Source organism: Cygnus atratus, chromosome 21 (genome assembly GCF_013377495.2).
Source record: "Cygnus atratus isolate AKBS03 ecotype Queensland, Australia chromosome 21, CAtr_DNAZoo_HiC_assembly, whole genome shotgun sequence".
In the NCBI taxonomy this organism is placed as follows: Eukaryota; Metazoa; Chordata; class Aves; order Anseriformes; family Anatidae; genus Cygnus; species Cygnus atratus.
In genome coordinates this window covers 3,981,865-4,000,489 of record NC_066382.1, presented here as the reverse complement: position 1 = coordinate 4,000,489, position 18,625 = coordinate 3,981,865, and the positions used below count along the sequence as shown (strand labels likewise).

At 45.7% G+C, this 18,625-nt stretch overlaps 1 protein-coding gene across 5 annotated transcripts in view; it reads left to right on the top strand.

Annotated features, from left to right (window-relative positions):
* Nucleotides 1–18,625, top strand: part of RERE (arginine-glutamic acid dipeptide repeats) — a 232,765-nt gene that overhangs the window by 168,914 nt on the left and 45,226 nt on the right. For 4 of the 5 annotated variants that reach the window (XM_035557534.2, XM_035557535.2, XM_050714887.1 and 1 more), the window contains one exon: nt 13,564–13,644. In XM_035557534.2, the coding sequence (XP_035413427.1) occupies nt 13,564–13,644 (81 nt within the window). Of the gene's footprint in view, nt 1–12,921; nt 13,316–13,563; nt 13,645–18,625 lie in introns of those variants that run through there. The other variant, XM_035557536.2, reaches the window with a different exon arrangement.

Genomic DNA, 18,625 nt, shown 5'->3' with positions numbered 1-18,625 from the left:
AGAAAATGACAGAATTCCTCTTTGAATTGGTATAGCGACATAGTTCTTATTTAAGAAACTCTGATTACTGTCACAACATGGATGCTCTGTGTGCTTTAGTGCTCAGGACTTATCTTTCCTGCACAAGCGTAAGCAGTCTGAATGCCAAGCTACACCTCATTTGCAAGTTCTGTTTGCATGATAAATTTTATTTTTCTAATCTTCCCTATCAACAGCGCTGATTTTTTTTAATCTTTCAGATGACATAAAAATGCATTTTAATGAAGCAAATTATATAGCTTTGTCTCCTTTTGTGCACAAGCGGGGCGGCCATATTCAATTAGGCTGAAAAATGATCATTTGTTCTATTACAGGCTGTAACAGAGCGAGAGAGAAAACTGTGATCCATCACCAGTTGCTCAGCTTTATGTTACTTAAATCACTTGCCATTCTGTCAGCAGCTCCGAACCCTCTATGGGAGCCATTATTTAATTTAAGTTTGTGGAGGTGTCACTTGTTTGATAATAGGCTGCTTCTGTAGTAGACGCGGAGCGACTAAATATTAATCATTTTCTGCATCCATCCAAGATTCCTAATTAGTTAGAAGGGTAACAGCGCCAGTAAAGCTGATGATTATGCTGCCATAAAAAGAATGTGACAGCAAATAAGGACTCGATCCAGCGAGATGCTGAGTGCCTGCCAGTGCTGGGGAGCCTGCGGGAGCTGGGGACTCTGCGCGGTGTGTGGGGCAAATTGGGGGGCTTGGGGCAACCCGGGGGGGGGATCCCATGGGTTTGGGAGTGCAGATGCCGCCTTGGAAGGATCCTGTTTCCTGTTTTGTAGCAGCCAAGCAGCTCGGCTTTCAATCTTTTTTGAAAAGTTTGTTGTCAGCACAGAGGAAGCTCCCCAGGACAGCCTGTAAATAAGCTGAGCTGCTGCAGAGCTCCGCTGGAAGGGGCGTGCGGTTGGGTCTGCTCTTCCTTCCTCCTCGCTCGGGGTTGTGTAAAGGCTCTGCCGTGCTGCTCAGGGTGCAATCAAAAACAACCACTTGGTGCTCCGTGTCTGATGCTGCTTTTGTGCTTTCGTGTGCTGTGGTTTTGAAGATACAAAGTGCACATCGCTCCTGGGTTTGTGGTTTTGCTTCAGCTTTTACTGCCCTCCGATATCTCGCTCGCTCCCCTATCCACTTGTGCACGATCCACCACGTTTTCTTTCTTGTTTTTTTTTTTTCTTCGTGCCCTTCCTCTTCTCCCTTACCCTCCCTATTCATATTATCCTCTCAGATTTATACAGCTCATAGGCTATATGGGGAGATGGGTCAGACAGGGGCTTATGCATTTAGAGGACCCAAATAAGCATCCCAGCATATTTTTCTTGCCTGGATTGGAGTAATTTCAAGCACTCAGATCAACCATTCCAGTTCTTACAAATTGGAGAATGCAAAAGAAGGCACCTCTGGTTTATCAGGGTGCTTATTTTACAAAGGAGTTTACCTTTTACGGAGGACACTGTCTGGGTCTGTAGGTCTGGGGAGGTGATTTCAAGGTCTCAGCACCACTTCTTCCCCGAATACGCACCTTTCACATTCCCTTTGCCACCGTTCTCCTTTGTTATACGTGCATTTCTGGGCCTTCGTTTCCGATTCTTTTTTTCCCCCTCTTCTATTCATGGCTCACTTTTTCATATTTGGCACCCTCTCCCCCCCCCGCCCCTTGACTAGATGTTTTGATTCAGAGGCCCTTACACAAAAGAAAAGGGAACTTATGAATCATCTGCTTCTTTTTAAAGCTACTTTTATGCGTTGCTGCCAAGATCACCGTATGAGCCAACGTCTTCCTCGGTAATTGGATGGCGGCGTTGCGGAAGTGCATCAGTCACTCGCTGTGATCTTACGTTCGCGGGACAAAAAAGCAGCGGATAATTGAACAATGCAGGTTGTAGCGTGGGTCCCCGTGTCACGGGAGCTTGCAAGGAACCGAAACCTCGCGCAGTAGAAATTAGTTTTAAAGGGGGGAAAAAAAAATCAGAGCTGATAATTATCAGCCAGCTCAGCTGACGGCGTATCCACTCTGCCTTAAGCACTCTGCTTGCAGATTTTGGTGCTCGGGCACGAGCTGCACAGTGAGCGGCACCGTTCCAGCTCTGCCAAGGGAGCCGAGGGGCTTGCTGACATGCTGTCTGCTGTCTCTTGGTGGGGACAGCTCAGGGATTTCTCATCGCTAACTTTTTTTTGACTGGCAGGGCTTTGATATAATAAAAGCACTGGTGATGGTCAGCAAACCAAAAAATGGTTCAAAAACGGGTGGCAACCTTGGGCAGTGTGGCACTGAAGATGGCTTTCTGAAGGGCTGTAGGAGATCTGGAGTGTTGTGCATGTGCTCGTGTCGGTCTCAAGTGTCGAAGGCTTTCTGATACTGTGTCATACTAGGTGGAAATGGAAGCTGTCTACTAAACTTTCATTTCTCTAACTGCAAGGTTAGAAATTCTTGAACCATCAGAACACCCCCTTTTTGTTGTGAACACTTCAGCAGGATGGAGAACTCCTGCCTTACAGGATAGAGCTTGCTTTCTGCTTGATACAGGTCTCACGCAGAGCCTAAGTCTCTTAGCTTGGAATTTATTTTGTCACTGCTAGTATTTCTTAAATCCAGATGTGCTGTCTCAGGTATCTGTTCACTACGCTGCAGAGTGGCAGGTGAATCCTGAGACACGTTGAGGAAGCTTGTAGCGGTTGTTTTATGCCTTTTTAGTAAGGGTCACAAACTAGGATTTTTATCTTGGTGCTTGAACTCAAACGTGGGCACTGTAACTGCAAACAGCCCCGCTGTTTAATTATTTACTCGGCGGAGTCACCTGCAGAAATATTTGCCTCTCTATATGGATAATTTCCTTGGGGATTCTTGCCACCATTTTGTCTCATTATTCTCGGATCTGTTCGTTGCTCTAAAGCATGGGAGCTCTTGAAGTGGTTTTGTTCATTTCCTTCTGTCATTTGCAGCAAGTCACTGTTTGACGGCAGAAATACAGCCTCCAGAATAATTGACAATAATGGCTGAAATCCCAGAGGAACAATATTTCCGCAATAGGGAACTTCCACTAGAAATACAGCGTTCGGGTCTTGAAAGGATCGTACAGTACATTTCAAGTAGTCTGAGTGCAGCTTTTTGTCTGCAGTGTTACAAATCGAGTGAAAGGACAAAAAATGGCACTGAAAGAGGAGAACTTTGGGCTTGCATAATGGTGTTAAACTTGAGCAAATTGACATGTATTTTTGCAACTCCGTATGATCCACGTAACACAAAGATAAGTCTTTTCTGGGGGAAAAAAACGAAGGAAATGTTTGGGTGTTTAAGTAGAAAGCTCAAGTTGGAGGCTTATCTTATGCTAAGCCTCAGGTTAGTTATTACCTGGTGGTCTGATCGTGCTGAGCGGCAGCTCCGGGCTGGGACGGGTGCGTGTCTGTGCTCACCCCGTGCCTACAGCCGGAATTTTACTATTGATAACTTCACGGAGATCTGCTCTGTGGGAGCAGCGAGGTGTTCCCTACAGTGTTCCGAGCTCTGTAAACGTCACGGTAAGAAAAACACTAAGAGGAGAATGAAATTCAGAAGGAAGCTAATATATGGTGTTTTCTTCTGGGCTCGTTTCTGCCTAATAAAGGTGACGAAACGCAACGTCTTCAGCCCCGTGGATGGCGGTGTGCATCCCGGTGTTGGCGTTACTCAAGGAAATATTCACAGCTTGAAAACGTACTGGCGTTGTGGGTTTTGGTATGGGTGTTTGAGGTGTGGAGAATGGGAGGCAGGGAAGGTTAGTATTCTGAACCGATGCATGAGGAAATGTTGTGTAGTAGGGCACTTTATGTTCCATGTAAGGGCGGCTTTTGCATTTTCTTTCATGTTGCGCCTGTTGCTTATACGTATTATTTTGTGTATGCTTTTGGATTCTCTATTTCAACTATTTTCATCCTGTTAAAAAAAATAATAATTGAACTGTTAATTTTAGATTTAAGTGTTTTTCACCAATTCTGGGTGAGCATTAGTCTAAGAAACAAAAAGCAAGTAGCTTTTTACGCCTGGAAATTTGCAATTTAAGAGCTGAATTTCTGCTACTTCTCCATGTTAAAGGGAGATCCTTTCAGATGTCATAAGGGAAAGGAAGTGTGTCCTTGGAAAGAGTTATTGTCCAACTTTTTTTTACTTGCTGTTTAGTTTCGATCTACCAGAAGACTTTTTTTGTATGCTAACTTTTTAACAGCAGTTCAAAATAATCAGAAGTGAATCTGTGTATAGAAAAAGATAATCTGAAGTAAAATCAAAAGCTCGATGTTGTCTCTTGGCAGCAGCAAATTGTTTTGTTTTTCTGGGTCACAAATGTGCCAGACCTTTTTTCTCTTAAACTCTGCAAATGCCTCTAAAAAAAAATCAGGTGAAAACGCACTGAAATCTTTCAGCTTTGTTTGCGGTGGTGAGAAACTGTTGATTGCAGGAGACGACAAAGTTCAGGTGCCAGGAATGGATAGCGAGCTTTGGTGGTTTCTTTGTTTTTTTTTAAGCCCACAGAAAGGGCTGGGCTCAGAAGCCTGGTTCATGGACATGTGCAGAGAGAAATAGTTGGGTGGAGATGACGGAGGCTGCGGGAGGCTTTGTGGGTCCCAGAGAGCTGCACAGGTCTGGAGCCGGCATCGTGCCGGGCAGGTGGGTGTCTGCCAGCAGAAGGCCTGCCACGGGCATTTAAATACAAATGTGGGCAAGCTGGCCTACCCAGTTCCTTGCTGATGGAAATGACTATGTTTAGTAGCATGGGGAAATGCCTGCAATGTGTGCATACCATGGGCCTGGGCGCTCGCAGCTGATGGCCGGCTCAGATTTGCTGCTGTGGGGAAACTCTGCCCTCAGTGGGACGTGATGCTGCCGGGGTTCTGTGGCCTGCCCAGGGTATGGGGGACACCATATCTTGTCCCCCATCCTGGCTTTACTGGGGGTGAGCTGTGAAAGGAACTGCCCTCAACCCAGTTCTCGTGTGTGCCTGCAGCTCGCCTTGCTGTCGGACGTGTCGCAGGCACCGCCGTGGATCCTAACGCTTGAGATAATCCAGGAATTGCATTGCCAGCGAGGCGAAGCTGTTTATCAAATACCCTTTCTAGAGCTCGGGAAAAGTAAAGTCAGTTTTCTTTTTTTCCTCCTGCTGCTGCTTTAATATCCAGCCCTTTTTTGATCTGTGCACCAGCATCTGATGTGCCACTGCAGGCTGTCCTTAGATCAGGTTTCTTGGCGCGCTGTTGACTTTATCTCGTTTACTGGATCGCGTTTCTGTTGCCATACGCCGTGTGATTGCAGCCTCCCCGCAGCTCTTCAACAATTAGCGACCGAGCAGGAAGCGTGTGTTCATTACAATAGCCTTTTGATTCTGATTTTGCGATCCTGTGGTGGGGCGGCGGCACCGCTCGGCTCTGACAACCGACTTCCCCTGGCTCGGGCTGCAGCGATCGCGGTCGGATCTGGCCACGTTCTGGCACGGGGAGAGGTGTTGGTAGGGCCATGAGCTTCCAGCATCATGGGAGCGTCGTCTGGGGACGTGTGGTGAAACACCCAGACCTGATAAACAAGGAGGCCGCGCTCGGAGCAAAACCGAATGCTCCTCATTTAGGGGTAATTGATTTTTATTTTCTGTCTGTTTTCTTTCCTCTCATCTAGGCTCTCGCCCAGAAACAGGTACAACATTCACCAGCAAATAAAAGCCTTGCGAACTGCTTTGGGTGAATCTGAAATCTGTCTCTCTACAAAAATAGCTCTGTTGCAATACAGATGGTGAAAGAAAGCAGGGGTTAGAGCGTGAGGTTAGCAGCATCCTGACAGCTTGGAGCCCGGGGTGAAGGAATGGTTGATTTCTGCCCCGGCTCTGGAAACGCCTGGGAGCTGTTGTGTCACCTTCGATAGCGCGCTGCCTTTGATGCAGGTTTCTGCATTGATCCTTGGCATGAAGCTGAGAAAGGAAAGAAGAGATGGAGAAACTGGCAATTGGGCTGTAGTTCGCACTGTGCTGCGATTTAGAACTCTTACCCCTTAAAGCATCATCCCTGATAAAATAAATATAAATGAATTTGGGAAACCTTGAAGTGAGCACCCGGGCTGTTCCTGCAACTAGCTTGGGAGCCCTTTTCCCAGACCAGGTATGGTTCAGGGTCAAAGGCATGCTGCTGGCACCACGGCGAGAGCGTTTTCGCATTGTCGTAAGAAGGGAGAGAGGAGAGAAGGGATGATGAATCCACTCTGACCTCTGGAATGGCAGCATAAATACGTTATTGAAAATTCTAAATAAATGTGTTTGTAACCAGTAATCCTGCTCTGCATGCAGTCTCATTTAGCCAACTGTGTATGCAAATGTGCTATTAATGTGTTTGCATCCAGTATAAATATACAAATCTAATCTGTTTATATATGTAATTTACACACAGCTGTGCTCATGCTCACTTAATACCAGTATTTTCAGTGAGCGAGAGGTATCATGGGAGATCTATTGTTCAAAACAAAAGCTACCAGTGCAGCACCATGGCAGGGGGATCATTATCATTTCAGGATCTTTTGGCATTCCCTTGGGGGAGGCTGCTTAATGACTCTCCGTCTGTGTGCGCGGCTCTGGGTATCCGGAACGGGCTCTGGTGGTGCTGTGCGCCTCCGCATCGCTGCGAGGCTTCGGTGCTGAGCCCCTCGTGCTCAGGTTGAGGTGCAGGGTGTGATTTTGCAGGAATACAAAGTGACCCCAGCGGGAGGGAAAGCTAATTGCTCAGCACCTTTTAGGTCTTGCCGCTGATACATTTCTTGTCTTTTTCAGCTCGTAAAGGACAGGTGATCTTACAGGCATATCGCCTGGGGGTGTATGGGTTTATGGCATTTAGATGACCAGCAATGCACTCTGAAGAGCTGCTTTGAAAATCCTATGAGAATGTTGGTTCCCTTAAATATAGATGGGTATCTAATGAACACCATTAAAATGTTGTGTTTTTTTTTTTTTTTTCCATATTATCTTTGAGTTAAAGGCCTTGGTGAAAAAAGAACTTGATATTCAGAATATGAAACTCAAAGGAGAATTTTGCCTGGAGAAAAGAAAAAAAGATTAATTGTAACAAATACACAAGAAAAATAAGCAGGCTGTTATCTATTAAGGGTGAATTTGGTTTTAGTATGTATTGTGAACTGAGGTTGCAATCTGCATAATGAAGAAAATAATCACGTATATTTTGGAGGTAAAGGATGCTTTTAACAACAACAAAAAGTACCCATACCCACCCACAGACATGGAAGATTCTCCTCTTCCAGCGCTTCTGTGCAGAGCAATCACCTGCACGTGCCTTCCCTCTTGGCCTGGCAGTCTGGAAGCACATTTGTGTCCCAATTTACGAAGCATTTACCTGTTCAGAGTCACGGAAGGGGCACATTAAAAAAGCAAACAACAAAACCCCCCAACAACAACCACCACTTCTCCCAAAACGTGTCATTTCAAGGCGTGTAGTTGGTGATCGAGCAACGGCAGCTGGCATTGAGGGGCTGGCTGGCAGGTATGAGTGCTAGTGCTTCGCTGCCGCTGTGCGCTGCTGCTCAGAAGTAGGGTGAAGCATCGCTGCACCGCTGCTCCACGACCTTCTGCAGGCCAGATGGATCCGGGAAGTGCTTGTGTGTACAACAGTCATGGAGCACAGGCCATCTCACTACAGCACAGGGTTGCAGACCTCTTCAAGCAGTTGCTGGAACCACCCTGTGAGCAATTTCTCCGACCTTTGATTGTGTTAGGGAAGAACAATGAGGCCCTGTAATCACGACCTCTGCCATAGTGCAGTCTCCTTGGGAGAAGACTCAAACGTGCGGGTCAGTGACGGCCCTGCGTGCTGCAGGGGACAGAGAAGTGCTGTGGTGGAGGTGGGACAGAGCAGTCCTATCCCCAACCTGAGACATGCTGTAGGCTAAAGGCAGATGGCCCTAAGCAAGCAGTAGAGGCGCAGATATTTCTCCAAAGATTTACTACAGCTTCCACTTACGTGCATGAGATGTGCTCGCACCTCTCCGATGTGGTGTCTCCAACGCTGAGGCCAGGGCAGCGGCATGCAGAGATGCTTAGGGAAGGCTTATGGAGCCTCCACATTAAACAAGTTTGCCAGCTGGGTGATTTTTGCAAGCTTGCTGTTAACTGATGTAACGAGCACTGGATACTCGTGCTGCTGCGAACAGTAAAATTGCTGGCTACTTCAAAATTAAATTTAAAAAACATAAAGCAGAGTTACGGTAGTGACAGGAAACAATAAAACAAAGGAAGTTCAGATGAGGTTGAAGCATATCCTGTTCTCCCAGCAGCAGGCCATATTAAAGGAACATAGTAGAGGCCTGAATATAGATTTTTCTTGACAGTTCCTTTCCCAGCAGACTGATTTTAGAGGTTTCGGGTGAGCTTTGCTGGGTCATGATGCTCGTTCCGTACTCTACTGTTGTAACTTACAATATCCTCTTACCTCGGGACCAGTCCCCTTCGTGGCCCAAGGATGGGCGTCCTTAGGCTGAGAAATTCCTCTGGAGTCTCCCTCCAGCCCTCTCCTGTGACTCTAGAAATTTTTTTTCTCCCTCTTTTCTTCTGTAGCTTTCTGTCCTCTTCGTGTGGTGGGATTTGAGTCTCTTAGTGTTGTGCTATGGAAGTGTTTGACTCAGTGACCAGACAATGTCTGTCCATCTCTCTGTCTGCTTCACCATCGTGCAGCTGCCAGGTGCCAGGCTGCGTTCCCTGTAACATAAAACACCTTTTTTGGTTCTTGCTGGAATCACTTGCTGAGCAGTACTTGGTCCTATCTGCTACTGAGCATACACAACTCCTCTGAGGTAATGATACAGTAAATATTAGCATCATTTTCTGCTATAGCCAGGTGTAATTTGGTGGGACAATAACTGTGAATAAGGGAAGTTATGTTCTGTAGGAGATACCTGGCGTCTTCAGGTTAACCTGTCTCCTTGTCTTAAGGCAACTGTCAGGATACTTCTGTTCCTGGAGGACAGTATGTATCATTTAACCTTATCAGCAAATGCCTTTATTTGCACTGTACACACATAAGCGAAATATAATGTTAAAAACCAGCCAAGCTTTTAATAAAATGTACTCTGCGTGCTGAAATCCAGCCAATGTGCGTATACTATGTCTGCATGCTAAAAATTGTTTGGGGCGATCTATAAATGTGCTGAACATTTAAGAGTTTTGCAGATACAACCAAATCTCATTTTCTTTCCAGAATAACTACCATAATTTTTCATCCTGTGAAATTTAAGAAATAAAGATGCTTTTACGCATTTAGTGTTTATTTGCTGTTAACTATTAAAGCCCTGTAAATCTTCTTAGCACATTTACTATAAAACTTAATAAGGTGCATTAAACGTGGAAGATGGTGACAACTTCAGCTGGCATCTGCCTAGCAAATCTCAGGCCTTTCAAAACGTGCACTGTACCTATTGCTTTCATGATCATAAAATCTGTATTGGAAAAAAATCATACAGTATTTTCCACTCTAACTTCCCTTTTTTTATACACTCATAATTTAAGGAAATGTTTGAGAGAAGAACTTGTTGTTCTTGGGCATGGTCTAAAGAGGGGATTTTTTTTTTTTTTAGAAAAATTGAGGAAAAATCCTTATTCCTTGGATTAAGAAGGAACAGAAAAGCCTCTGTATTTGTGTGTTTGCAAATGTATTGCATTACAACATGTTTTTCATTAATTAACCAGGTGGGAGTCGTGGGAAGGGAAAGAAATAACACATGGCTTCTCTTAAAGAAAATACATTTGATCTAAACCCGATTGAAGCATCACCTCAGAAGAGACATATTAGTAGGAGTTACAAATTTGCAGTTTTATCACTCGTCCTGCCTTTCTGAAGCCCGTGAGGTTTCCGTTTGAAATTCTTAAATTGATTAAACAGGTTATTTTTTACTAGATGTTATTCTTGTGTGCTTTTAGAGCTAGCCGTATCTTCGATTTGTGCAGTAAACAAGATGAAAAGTAAACTGGGAGCCTCAGTTCCCAGTTAAAACTTGGGGTGCTGAATTTCAGCATGCAGCAGCAAATTTTTCCTGCCAAGCTGTAGTCTCTTGATAATAGAAACCCTGATGCATAACCTTAACTACAGCTTTGCAATGGCATTATCATCACATTGATAAACATGCCATCTGAGCTCTGTTAGTCAGAACATAATGGCTTTGTGTATCTTGTCATGATATTTGTTTCTCGGGATAAAATATGGGACCTGCAAGGAACACATGTGCAAACATTAACGTGCTTGTTCCTTGTTCTTCCTTGGTTATTTATAGCTCCCTGTTTACACATTGGAGCAGGATACTGTAGAACCTAATAAATTTTACTGGGGAAGCTCAAATTATAAAATGGCATTAGGAGATCTTGTGTTCTGGCTGGTCAATAGCCATGGTAACCACTTCATAAAATATCTCTGACTGTCAATATTGACTGACCTAGCAAGCCATGGGATTTCCTAATGCTGCTTCACAACAATAATTACCCGTAGTATTTTTGTCAGCTGTGTTACAGTTTGTCTTCGGTGACAGTACAAACAATAATGGTGACAGTCCTGTCATATGTCTAACTTTAAAACATTACTTAAGTGGTAAAATTGGAATGTTTATCTTAATTTTTCAAAATACAGAATTTGGATTTTCAAACCATTGTGCTCTAGAGCCACTTGGTTTTTTTTCCAGAGCTCCGTTCTCATGCATCCATGGGTTTAAGGCTCATTGTACTGCGAGGCTACTTTAATTCGTCGGCTGTCGTTTGCTGATACCTTCTGTGAGTGCCATGTCTCCTGCATGGTTAAAATGCAGCCATAAAATTTGTTGCATGTCATTTGTGCAGAGGAGAGAGAATTCAAACTGTGTTAGGCAGCCTGTTTTATGACAGAAGAACAACAGGTCGCTTCTGATTTGGTGTGTGACTATTTGGTTCTCAATATTTAAATGCATTTAGGAGAGGTCTCTTGTGCTGGACTTGGAGAAAAGCGGTAGCTGGTTTTGTTGCGGGCTGAGCAAGAGCTGAACGTAATGCCTGAATTAATGGAAGAACGGGAAGGAAAATGTGGAAGAGAAAACGTTTTAAAAAAAAAAACAAAACCACAAAAACCCAAGCCTTAAGTTTCAGATTTTCTATCTAAGTTTATTGAACTGCTTTTTATGTGTGGTTGTTGAGAAGAGTGGCTGTCTCGTGCCTTTGAGTAGACACAACTATTTTATAGCTTCTTGCACTGCCTCTGTGGCCTGGTGCTCATTTTATATGACACTGATAAAGGTGGAAGCATAATTGCCCGGGGTTTTGGAGCGCCAGAAGGACGGCCTTCAGTCACGTTTGGAAACCTGGGGCGGCATTTCAGGCTCCCTCAGACAGGCTCTGCTAGGCTGATGTTCCCGGTAGGGATTTTTGACGTCTCCTGAGTCAAATGGAAAACAGTTTGTCATAGCTGGTTGGTTTGTTTGGTTGGTTTTGTTTGCTTTAGTTTTTAATAGTTGAATAAGAACATGAAGCAAATGTAAGAGTTTGGTTAGAAACCTTCTGAAGAAGATAAATAGACTTCTCCCCTGAGAATTCAGGTACACCGTAGTGTTAGGTAAAATGAGGAATAGGAAACCAGGCCTTTCCTCTTTATGGGGACCACGTTGTACTCTCCTGTTCCCCGTGCCTTTCACCCATGGCTGGAGTGTCACAGCTCTGATTTCTCCTCCTTCCCCCCCCAGCATTTCATGTCAAGTTCTCCCATATGCTGTTAGCTGATGCCACAGAAGTGCCGTACTGCTGATAGCGCCCAGGAGGCAGTGGTGTGAACAGTCCAAGCTCCCTTTGGATTGGCTGCTCTTAAATCCTCCTGCGTGTAGTTGGTTTTCATTCTTTGCCATAAGCTGTAGACAGGAATGGTACTGCTCTTTCGGGATGCCGGGGCTGGCTGAAGGAGGATGGTGCCACTGCTGTCTTTTCTAGCCCAGAAACACAAGGTGGCAAAGGTGTGTACATGGTGTCCCCCCGCCTCGGTGTAATGAAAATTCCTCGCCATTCACATGGTAAACAGCCAGAGGTATGCATGCGAATCAGCGCACAGGCTGTGGGCAGCTTGGTATCTGGTGATCTTTGGGTGTGCAGGGCTGGGACCATGCCGTTAATCCAAGGGGCCGGCTGTGGGATCCCAAGTGCCCCAGGTGCTGAACTCAACTCCTGTCGACTCCTGTGTGCTGGGTACCCTGATTTAGGGGGAGTGGGTGTAGGTTTGAACCCCATAGGGTTGAGATCTCAAAGCATGGACCAGGGGGTGTTTGTTCATGTCCCTGGGCCCCCAGCTGTCTCCATGGGAACCCTCGGGGTGAGGTGAGGCAATGGTTCTATGATTCTATGAAAGATCCCCTCGGGTGGGAGCAGGTATGCCCAGTGATCTGCCGGAGGCTCGATGTTGTGGTGAGCACTTGTGGGGCATGCAGAGTGCTGGTGTAGCAGAAAACTGATTGCCCTTCCTCAAATTCCCTGGCCACCACACAGTGTGGAAGCCCCTAACCCTTGCCCACCTCCCTCCACGTCGGTGTTTGCAAGAAGACCTAGCCCAGAAGGCATTAAGCCAGCCTGCTGCGTGCATTTGTACTGGGGGAGCTGCTGCTGCTCCTCTCCTTCGTGCCCTGCTCCCCTTCCCTCACAGGCAGCGCTCGGTTCGTGCCCTGGGGGCTCGGGCCTTCGTCTCCCCGCCGCCGTGCCGGGAAGGGGGGGACAGCCGCGGGGGGCAGCCGGGGGCTCCGGGGGGGTTTTGTGGGGTTGTGTTTTGTGGGGTTGTGTGCGTGTGGGGCGATCCAGGCCGCCTTTTGCGGCGCGCCCGCGGCGCCCAGCCCCGCCGCCATCACACGCTGGGCGGCCGCCGCCTCCCGCCCGGCCCCCGGCTCGCCTCAGCTCCCGGCGGCTGATCCGCGCCGCTCCGCCCGGCTCCCGCCGCCCTTCTCCCCGCTGCCAGCGGCCCCCGGAGCCGGGGTCGAGTCCCGGGAGGACCCCGGAGCTTCCCCGCAGAGCCTCCCGGCCCACCTCAGCGGCTGCGGAGCCGGCGGAGGGAAGCGGCCGAGCCGCCGGGGAGAGCTTCTCCGGGAGCGGGCGTCAGGAAGGGCGAAGCCGGGGGGAAGGTGTTGAGCCCCCCGGCACCTCCTGCGGAGCCTCCTCCTCCTCATCCTCCTCTTCCTCCTCCTCCTCCTCCCCTCCGCCGCCTTCCTCCCGGTCGGGCAGCAGCGCTGAGGGACGCGCGGCAGAAGATTGCGGCCGTCGCGGAGAAGGAGCGGCTGCGGTACTGACTTTCTTCTTCTAAAGCTTCAAACGCTGGAAGTTTGACATAGGAAGGGATCTGGCTTGATTTTTTTTCTCTTTTTCGGGGGCTTTTCGAAGCCTTTTCTGCCTGCTCCGTCGCTGCGTACGTGTACGTTTCCTTCCATCGGCAGTCCTTGCGCTCTGAACAGTTTGGCAGTTGTGCTGATTACCGAGATCTTTTTGTTTTCCTCTCTGCTGACATGCTATTTTTGTTATCTTTTATCGCAGAAACGTTTTATTAAGGGGTTGAGGCAGTACGGCAAGAACTTCTTCAGGATCCGAAAGGAGTTGCTTCCGAATAAGGAGACTGTGAGTACATTCGGACTTTATGTAATTTGCTTTTTCTCCTGCTGCTTCAGTGTTTGATCTTGCAGAGCTGTTTCCTTTTCACCCCGAATTTGATCCCTTTCGGATTAATGCAAGAGAAAACGTACAGCTGGAAAAGGTGGCTGTAATTTTTAGTGCGGTTTTTAGGTCTTAGCGTGAAAGCTGTTACATAAAATCGGCGTCGTTGCTGGACCAAGTCATTAAGGTTGGATGAAGTGTATTTCTGGGGGGCTAAATCAAATTCTAAATTCTGACATTGCGATGGGATAATACATTTATGTCACCAAGTTGGGCTCGAATGGCAGCGGGTAATTAAAGAAAGCCGAAAACAAAACAGAATCTAATTGAACGTGGAAGAAGGAGGAGGTGTGTGCCGCTGCTCTCCGACCTGCACCATCCGTGGTGGCGTTTTTAACTCTTCGCTTCCTGAAGCGTGCGGACAGCAGAGGTGGAACTTCAGTTTCTGAATCGATCTGAACTTCATCAGGCTGCCTAACTGTCAAATTCTGTTAAAAACCCTGGCAAGTGCTTAGGAGGAGGGCGGGCAGGGAGGAGTGGTTGACTTCTTCAAAGGAAAGAAGGGTTGGGAAGCCTTGGGAATCTAGTTAGTTTTCCATTAGTCCTAATTGCCGAGCCTCTCTAGAAGCTTCGGTTTCCATTCTGCAGGTGTCATTTAACTGCTGGGAGGACGGTTTTAGAAAGCAGCATTCCTGTTTGTTCTGAATTTAGAAGGGGGATAACCCCATGAAAAGTGAGGCAGAGTAACTGTTTTTTAGCATTTTCAGTGTGCTTGCATTAATGGTTCTGAAAATATTTATTTAAAGCATAACCAAGAAGAGGTTGTTTAGACTTTTTGTTTGTTTGTGTGGAACTTGGATAAAAGGAGGAGCACTGCTGTGAAAATATTTTACAACGTGTAAAACCTGCGTACTGTAAGATGTTTCCTTTCTCCCCTTCTGAGATGTTCTTGTGACGTGACCGTGTGATATCAGTCTTTCATCAGTAAATAGCTAATAAGTGTGTGAGTCAAATAGGAAGGGGAGGGTGAAGCGATTCCTGGGGTGCCTCAGCCAGCATCTCTGTTCACCGATTGCACTGAGAACGACAGGAAAACTTAGTTACCGAGCAAGTGTAGGTAGACCTTGCTTTGGTATTTAGTTGGATTTTGAGGCATGAAGGCCCAGTGCTGGAAAGATGGCAGCTTAGAAGGAATGCTGAAATAATGTGCTCCTAGCAGCACATAGTCAGCTTCAGCAGCCCTTTCCTCTCTGCTTTAGAGCAACTCCTAGCAATGGATTTAGGACAAATTTGTGTTTACTTTAGAATGCATTCTGGTGATAGTGAAGTTACCAAGCGGCAAAAGTACTCTTTTAAAGTTTGAATTACAGTGAGTATGAAATACAGCTTTAAATAAAACATGTCTCTTTGTGCTAGAGAAAAAGAGTTTGCAGGAGAAAAGAAAAACTAAAGACCTGAGAGCTGGGGGCATGTGCCTGACCCTTTTTCTGCTACTTGACTTCTGCTGTTTGCGTTTGGATATCAGGCCGAAGGCTCTGTAAAAGGTTTGCAAGTGGTGTGAAATTTGATACAGGCTATTATTGTGCAAGTGTTAGATTTTTGTTTCATTAGGTCTAAATTTTTACTGTCGGGAAGACTAACTACTAAGTTTGAGCAACTGGAAGCCGTGTGTTCGTGGTTTTGAGCAGGCTGTTTTAGCCTCTAGTGGTAACTGATCTACAAGTAACCTTTGACCGACAACAGATTGTTTAATCTCTGTTTCCTATTTTTGCCCACAGGTCTCCCTTCTGCTCTCTTTTAATTCCACTCTGTTTTCAGACAAAATTTGCAGCAGTTTTGCTGTAGTAAGACCCACAGGATAAAGGCTGTAGTAAATAGTATCTGACTATCCAGTTTTGCTTTTCCTTCTTAGAGTGGTATGAGGAATATTGCAAATTACAAGGTTCTGGAATTAATTTGTGTATTTTTAGGTCACTAGAATAATTTCAGAGACTTTGCTTGTCATTCTTCTATTGCGATGTGAAGTAACCCCCTAGCAATTCCAGAAATGCTAGAAAACAGGCCTTATTTTCCTGTTTAGCCACCATATTAACATGAGGTAGAACTCTAAAAGCCTTTATAGGCACACGAGGGAACTACAGCAACTCCCAAGTCCTGCAAAAGCTGCTTGAAAATGAGACAGGGACATTCTTGAAGTGACGTGCCCTAAATGGAAACCAGGTTATAGGTCAGTACAGCCTACACACTTCTTATTTATTAGGAGTTTACCTAACCAGTCGCTGAAGTCTGTGGCGAGGGGAGGCAGGCTTTTTTCTTCTCTGGAAAACCCACTTAAAGTTAAATCTCCTTATTTTCTTGCTTTTTGTATAATGCATGCCTTTTCTAGATACTTAGGCTGCTTTCTCCGGGAAAGAACTCCTAATGCCTCCTTAAGCCCTGCAGTTGGAACATTGCAGCGGTGGAAGATAAGTAATACAATAGAAATACCAAATTACTGTGAAGACTAGGCCTATTTTATATTAAATCGAGCTGATGCTACTGTAAAGGAAGTCAGAAATTAGAGGTTTATGTGACACTTTCTTTTATAATATTGGAAGGTGTACAGTGGCCATGGAGAGGTGAGAATTGAGCCATACTGTAGGAAGTTTTCACAAGCACGTTAAGAAATGCCCTATTTGAGTTGTGCCTTTGCTTTTTTTCTCTCTCCGCAGTTCATGTGAGCTGTTAAGAAACCCCTGTGCTCCTCAGTGAATGTTTTAACTAATGTAACACGTTTTTTTCAACGTTTTTAACGTAGTTACTTCTGAATGAATAACCAGCCAGAAAAGATCTTTATGAAAGAAAATATTGACTTCATATCAAAGCAGTATTTTTGTTTAGGTCTTCCCTCATCCAGTTTATTTCAAAGCAATTATGTCTAAGAGAGGTTCCCAGTGGGCACGAGCGTAAATAGCTGTAGCATTCTTTCTCTTCAGGCTTTTATGAGCAAGAGACACGGGAACTAAACCAGCTCTTATCTGAGCATGCCCCCTGCTGAAATGGGAGTGCTGAGGTTGATTAAGGAAAGCCAGTGGCTTTAAGGCTGGATCAGCGTTAACCGTGTGATGCTCTGGAGAAAAATTGCCTCCATGTAGATGGGCTTAAATAAAGCTTCTGAAACTTCCATGGGTTTCCGCTCAACTGTATGTATCTGTCCCTCCGTTCTCTCGTGTCCTTCCTTTCCTCTTCCTCTTGAGTAGCTCTCTCTTGTCGCCCAGTTTGGGAAGTACTCTTGTGTCCTTTGGGTCATGCTTACATTTTGGATTCTTCCCTATGGTAAGCCATGAACTTTTAGAGGCGAACTTTTAGAGACATCTTTGTGACATGACCAGTTTTCGTGAATAACTTCCATTTAAATTCCTGTGTTGTGAGATGCAAGATAAACAGCTAGCAGCAAGGTTTCGTAATTATCTGATTTGGCTTTGTCAGTGCTTTTTTCTTCCTGTTTTGGGTTAATTTGCTAAAACTTGGTGATATACAGGATTCTCAAAGCGTTAATGATTCCCACTCCGAATTCTTCAGGTGATTACGCTGAGCTACTTGAATTGGAGAGTTTCAAAAGTACCAGCACTGATGGGCACGTGATAAATGGACTTAAATGCCTACAAGATCAGGGCATGATTTTCTGTGTTCTTGTAAATAGCTTAGCTATATGTCAGTGATGTGCAGAAGGTAAATAGAAACACAGGTCCAGGAGGAGGACACCACATCACGGTGTCAGCTTGCTCGCATTCAGAGCTGGGTCTTCTGCCACTGGAGCTCCCACAGCCCTCTTTGTATTAAATGTGTTGTCTGACCAGCAGAACTCCAACATGTTGGCCACTAGGAGCGGAGGGGACGTATGTGAATTTCCTGCTGGTAGGTCTGCTTAGGCTTAAGCGTAATAACACGTGTTAGTCACTGGCCACCACATTTGCTGCAGTTGAATTCAGGCTTTGGAAATATCTTCCATGGGACTAGGCCCAAGTACTTATTACCTCTTCTGCCTGTTTTTAAAAGTGGGGCTGACACCTCCCTGAATGCTTTGAGGTTCTCGAATGACTCCTCCTGCATTCATCAGAGGAGTTTATGGTACAGGGATTGTGGCTGTGGTCTAATTGTCTGCTTGTCTCTTCCCCTGGTGAGCCTTGTGGAGCTGCTTGCTGAGGGAGAAGTCTAAAAACAGAACAGTGAACCTTTGTGGAGACTTGCAGGCTTTGGTCTAATTTTGTTTTGAATTTCTCTGTTAAGCACATAGGCATCTCTGCTGTGTATGATTTTTGGTTTGGCTGCTTGGCAAGAGACAGCAGAGTGTGATCTGAAGGTCTTACCTCTGGGTGGATGCTTCCGTATTTAGCTTTAAAACACAGTGTAAATAAAAGTAATGAATATCAACTTGCCTCCCTTAGATCAAAATACCTGCAGGGTGCTTTCTCATGTGCCTACAGACTAAACGTGCACCGATTTCTTCTTTAGGAAAAATATTCTCTGTTATGGTAGTAAAAATCTTCCTGCCCAACTGAATGCTGTTTGGGATTTATCCCTGAGACTAAATAAGCTGTCCTCTGTTAATGTTAGGAGACAACACGAGTGCAATGTGAGCTTTCAGCATAAACTTCTGTTTAATTTTAGATTGGAGTTTAGATAAACAATTTTATTCTTGCCTCATTAATGCTTAATCTTGTGTTACATAATACACAATATTGGCTTCCTGAGTAGCTCTTAAATATAGCACAAATGTGCGGTGGCTGAAAGGTCACGGCGGTTGCCATATGTGGAGCCTGGCAAGGTGTTTGTCCTCCGACCATCGCGGCTCTGTGCTGTGCTGGTCGGGTCAGCAAACAGCCCGGCAGCGCTAGTGCAAAATGCCCCGGGGCACGCGGGTGGCAACCATTCTCCGGCAGCATAATTGCTCAAATCGCAGCTT